We start from the raw sequence: 6,000 nt of genomic DNA on the forward strand, positions 1-6,000 counted from the left end.
TGCTACACCATTTACCAGCAGGTTTTTTCCCCCCTCTCCTACAGATCTGTTTTTAAAACAAAGACAAAATACACATACCCAAACTGCCTCTTTCTTGGTATTTGGCCTCAATTAACTTTAGACTGAGCACTTTCAGAAACACACAGCGACTGTGTAATCCTAATTTTCACTTGTCATTCAATAGTAAACTAATTGCCCTTTACAAAACAAGACAAGCAGCTGCAGAAGTGGAGTGGCAAACAAATTTGTAATTTTCTCCAACAAAACTGCCAATTATCTGTAAAGGTAAACTGATGGGCCATAGCGTTTGTCCTCCAGTAGTCTGTAAACACACATCTCTCTCTAGCTCTTCAATTACCTTACTGAAGCCGTTTTTCCATCCCACAGCACTTTTACTTAAATTGCTGCTGAAGGACTGCTCTGCCAGAACTTCTACTCTGTGTGTCACCAGGGCGTAGCAAGGGATTAAAAAAAATAAAAGACTCCATGTCGCAGCACTATCTTAGTCATGGGATATTATTCCAGGCGGCAGGGGAGGCTATCTGAATCGAGTTGAATAAGACCCGACTCGTTTGAAGGAATCTCTCTTATCTGTATGTAGGAATCCAAGACTTGGAAGATGCATTTGCACACTAAAGGAAAAGGAAAATTAATATTAGGCAACACACTGCCTACATGATGTCGTCCTTTCTGAGCTCAAAGGCCCAAGATCTCACCACACTCTTTACTTCCCTACCCGAAAACAACTCCACAGAGTTTCTGACCCTCCCAGAAGAGCCATGCTCAAGACAAAATTAACTGATCTTTCCTGACCAGCTTTCTGGGGCTTATCATGTGAGAGTTGGATTTTAGTGTGAAGCATGAAAGGGAAAATAAAGGACAAGAAAAAAAAAAAAAATTTAAATGAGGATGGGAGAGTAAAATAACAAAAAATTAGATCACTTAAAGGCTTAACCCACATTGCTGTGAACAGGCCTACAGCCACTGTTCAGGCAAAACTAACTGTAGAGTGCATTTAGATAAAGGCTCTATGCTCACCATTATGCCGGTTTTTGGTTTCAACATCATCATGCTGAATACCCAGAAATGGCATCTTCAGTACACTGCTCCAGCAGAACCCAACAAGCCATTGCAAATAAACCAATACACTTATTGTTAATTCCAACCGAACTGTATTAAAATGGTTTATTCGGACATATGCTACAAGGTAACCTGTTTGGTAGTGGCATGCTGCATTGATAAAAGAACTCCTTTATCTTCAATTTACTTGCTGGGTTTCATCTGAGTTTTGAGGGGCTGGGGGCGGGGGGGGAAATCAGGGATGGGGAAGTTTAACGGCCAATGATCATCTTTCAATCACTGAACTCCATCCAGCAAAGATGTCATCCATGTGAAAACAGAAATCATACTTAAAAGCCATTTTTATTACGGTTCTTCTGAGTCTCCCAACACACCACATCCTAACACAAGATATTCTGTGCAGAAAGACATGGACATGCAAACATGCCAAGTGCAATATGTCAAGATACATGGGACGACAGTTCTGAAAAATGAAAGATGAATTTTGGAACCACTAAAGCAGCGTCAATCCTCTGGGACAACAGCAACAGAAAAGGAAATGCAGACTGGATGCTGTGCAGAGATTAAGGGAAGCAAAGTTTGTACATAAAGATGCATCACCAAAGTACCACCGATTACAAGAAAAAAAAATGTTTTCAGTAGTAGTACTTCAGAACGGATGATGTTCTGCAAATAACTAGGCAGCAAGTAATTTTTTCCTGATAGAAGGGTAGAGATGGTATTGTCAATTCCTTCTGAAAGCAAAGTCTATTAATAAAAGGTGGAACACATGCTAATTTTGATACAAATGCAGTTTACACTGGAAGGATTTCTAGACAACGTTCAAGTTTTATTTTTACTTGGACTGCACGTGTATGTCCTTCAGTGAAGGAACAACATCGCATGAATACCAGAAGTGCTTCAGGAGGTGGCTGAAATCACCCAGCAGAACTGCTCTTCAAACCTTCAGTGGAACATGTTTGTTGAACTTGTACAACATTTTGCTTTCAATGCTCAGTTTGAAATGTCACAGTATAATCTATTTTTAAACGAGGTAAGCGATACTGGAATCTATTGTTTTAACAGATAAATATGAAAGTCTTGCAAATGTGACAAAACGATCCCTTGGAGTATATCGTAACTTAAACCTAGAGCATAGATTTAGATCCAAGATTCTGGGAAACAAAAAAAAACAACACTAAGTATGCTAACATCCTTCTTCATGCTATTTGACCTTGATTGACCTTCTTCACACTTATCTGAACACCTAACCAAGGCAGTGAGTTATGACACCTGCATCCTTCCACCTATCTACATTCAAAACAACCCAGTTTTTCAATACAACAAGCAATACGGGAAAAAAAATCCCCGATACACAATTGATTAACCATGATACTATTTATTTTCCTTGCATTTCATTTCTCATCTCAATTTTTTCTTAGCTTCTTCATAGAAAGCTGCAACCTGTGACTCAATTTCTACAAAAACTTTCATGGTCTAAAGGGAGCACGTGCCAGAGCACAGCAAGCCAGTACCATGTCTTAGACTCTGGTGAACAGGAGGGCTTTCTCTCTCATAACAGGCCTCCAGTTTAGAAACAAAAAAACCCCTACCACACAAAATTACATATGCTGTTATACACAACTAAAATACAGACAGCAGGTTTGCAAACTTAATGTTTTTAATCCCATCAGAGTTGGGGTAATTGTCAACGTTGTATCTTCTGATAATTTTTAAAGTAATTTTTAAAAGCTGCTAATCAAACCCTTGGTGAATTCATAAGAACTAATGATAATATCTGCCTTAGCTACACCAAAGAAAATTGGCAATCAGATCATTTATGCATTTACTAATCAAAAGCTTGCTATTCATAGTAAGACAGAATACCTTTACTAAACTGTACTTTTGCAACCTGTTTGCTAACAGACTAAAGCAAATTAATTTACATAATAGCACTAAAGCAAACTAGTTCTGCTACCAAAATATCGATCAGATAAAAGGTGTTCTTTGATGCCCAGAAATAAATGCAATGAAGAAAGGCAAACTGAGCACAATATAAAAGACTGAAGTGTGCAGGTATTTTAATTATTTTAATTAACTACATCATTCAAGCACCCTAGGAAGCAAAGCCACTTCAACCACTTAAGCAGCACAGATATTTTGCTTCATTGAATACTTCCATAAATTTCGTGAACAATTTTTTAATAATTACCTAATGAATCATTAGAGACCCACATCAGCTACACAAATTACATGAAGACTAGAGAATTTGTCATTCAGATTCCCTTTTGCAAGCTTACAAAAAGGGCAGTACTTTGTGTTTCATCAAATGAAGAGGTGGGAGAACTTTCACAGTATAATTATTTCCACAACTCCATCCTGGGCAAATTACTTATATGGAGGAAGGGTAACTAGCCTCTTCTGGGAGAGCCCAGCTCTGAGGGGCAGCTGAGGAAAAACCAGACTTGGAGGACAGACAAGGAATACGGGACTAATACTGGGTTGTTCCGCAGCTTCCGTACAGACATATCTTGTTGGCTCGATTTAAAAAAAGCTTAACTTGTTACCTAGTAAAAAATTATCTACAAGATTATATAGGACTTCTTCCTTGCAACTGTTCCTCTCCTCTTACTCATGGACCTTCAACTTGAAGAAGCAAAGACTTACTGCAATATACTGGCTGGGCCCTACAAGGGAAGGAAGACACACCACAGAAGTACCTTTCACCATTTCACAGCCTATGCTAAAACTAACTCCCTGTGTTCACCATCACCAGGATTAGACAGAAGCCTATTAATTTCACTAGCAATTTCACTCTGCTATGAGTCTTTCTCCATGAGTTAAATGCAGACTAGGATGTAAAAGTAGCTGTGTAGTTCTTTTAAACAGAATAATTTCAGAGAATTTTAATGAAAAGCTTAGTCAGAAACAATGAACTGTGGTAACAAACATACCATGAAAAATTCAAATATGTTTACATTAGGTGTTTGGTTTACTGTAACACCATTAAAACCTACTAACAAAACTGAGACAAAAATATAATAGGTCATAGTAACAACACTTTGAACAAGTTCTTTCGCCAAGGATTTTAAGTCTTTTACATTACTTTGTCCCTTCTAGCGTCGGGTGACATTAACAGTCTCTTTCAGTAACAAGAGTCAGGTTTGCCTCTATTACAAACTAATACCACACTAAATTGAAAGTCAAAAGATGACAGACTGGGGCCAATTTTCTCAAGTGTGTAACTATCAGTGAACATGCCATAGGTGCACGTCTCGGGGAAATTCTCAAATTAAGCCAGGATCAACAAGTCGAACAGGATTCAGTCACTACTTTGATGTGAGATTCTTTTACGTTTTATTATCCTCTTTACGGATAGTTTTACATTCCATCCCAGTAGTATTTCTGCTCATCTACTTATTATTTCATATGACTAATTTCCATACTACTACATTCATAATGGCTTAGTGTGGCTGATTTTGCTTTGCCAACATGCAATTAGTTACTTCAAAACACATCCCTGGTTGCAGATGGAGGCACACGGCAATTCCTTCCTTCCAACAGCCAGGAAAGATCAGCTACTTTGCCTTTCACAAGGGAAAGCATGGTGGCTCCTCCACAGTGCTTTCAGTGGTGGCCAAACCAAAACATGCACCCTGGTATGTGTTCTTCACCAATGCCATTAGCAGCAACAGTGACTCCCATATTTGTTCAATTATGCGTCAGAACACCTTTTTCAGTAGCAAGTGTAACTACTCAGTTTCATATAAATTTGATAAATGGTAAGAACAACTTTTATGCACAAGAAAAATAATTTGAAGTTCTCTGAAATCATCCAATTAGGCATGCAATGTGCATAGCATATGAACTCGCCACCTCCTTTCTCCTCCTTCCTTCAACAGCTATTTGTGTGTTTTATCTTACATAGAAAAGTAAACTTTACAGAAGGTGAGCACGAGGTGCTAATGCAACAAAAGAAGCGTCCCCAACGCTTCTGATGTACCATTATTATTACCGCCACAGCAAGGCAAACGAGTGACAAGTTCTCTTTCATGCATGGACAAGACCACAAGCTGCTGCCCAGCACATCAGATTGTAGAAGCTATGCATAAATAGGTATTTATGAGTGTGTCAGTACACACAAACAAAACAGCTGAGATGATAAAGATGACTAAATATGTTGCCAAAAGGTTTGATCTTCGTTTTGCGGTCTGGAGAACTCTTCTCCTTGCATTACCTGTATACTTGAAACTATAAATTATGTTTCTCTTTTGTGAAGGGAAGACATATTTAATTCAAGGATAAAAGTGACTGTGAGATCACAGAAAGGTTTGTCAGGTGCCTTCAGGAGCAAGCGCTGAGATTGAAATTCTCAGGAAACAGAGGTTGAAATACATATTTTTGAAGTCAGCTGTTTAGTTCCAGCCAAGAACAATACTCCAAGAAGTTGCTAACTTCTAGGAACACTTCGCTAGCCTAAGCATAAAGCCTGGCAATTTCAAGTCAGGTCTTCAGCGACCAACTTTTGTAAAGCCATCTGCCTGCTTAGTCGGTAGGGAGCCTATAAAGTAGCTTTATCTTACACATCGTGATTAAAGGCCAGAAAATTACACCACAGCTACTCTTGCTCCGTCCCTTTCCAGATAAACAGTTTGAATCCCAAGAGCAAGCAAACCACCTACTTTTGTTAACATTTAAAGCCTCTGCAATCCAAACCTTCTGGAAAACAAAACCAAGTAACGGATCGTACAGAGGTCCTTATTATATAATTAGGAAAAAAACAAAACAAAACCAAACACCCAAACGACCTGCGGTAAAGTAAACGGGTTTAGCCATATTTCTCAAGACAAGCAAAGCGAGACGAGCACGAGAACCCAGCGCCATGCGGGGCCCGCCGGAGGTCACCCCCGGCCGGGGCGACCATTTGCGGCCCCTGCAGCC

General features: G+C 39.1%; 1 protein-coding gene across 1 annotated transcript in view; it reads right to left on the reverse strand.

Annotated features, from left to right (window-relative positions):
• Window positions 1-5,943, reverse strand: part of LARP1B (La ribonucleoprotein domain family, member 1B) — a 29,765-nt gene extending 23,822 nt beyond the window's left edge. The window contains exon 1 of the mRNA XM_010293119.1: window positions 5,868-5,943. Coding sequence (XP_010291421.1) covers window positions 5,868-5,943 — 76 coding nt within the window. The remainder of the gene's footprint in view (window positions 1-5,867) is intronic.
• Window positions 5,944-6,000: the final 57 nt, after the last annotated feature.

This window comes from Phaethon lepturus, unplaced genomic scaffold (assembly GCF_000687285.1).
Source record: "Phaethon lepturus isolate BGI_N335 unplaced genomic scaffold, ASM68728v1 scaffold22698, whole genome shotgun sequence".
NCBI classification, from domain to species: Eukaryota; Metazoa; Chordata; class Aves; order Phaethontiformes; family Phaethontidae; genus Phaethon; species Phaethon lepturus.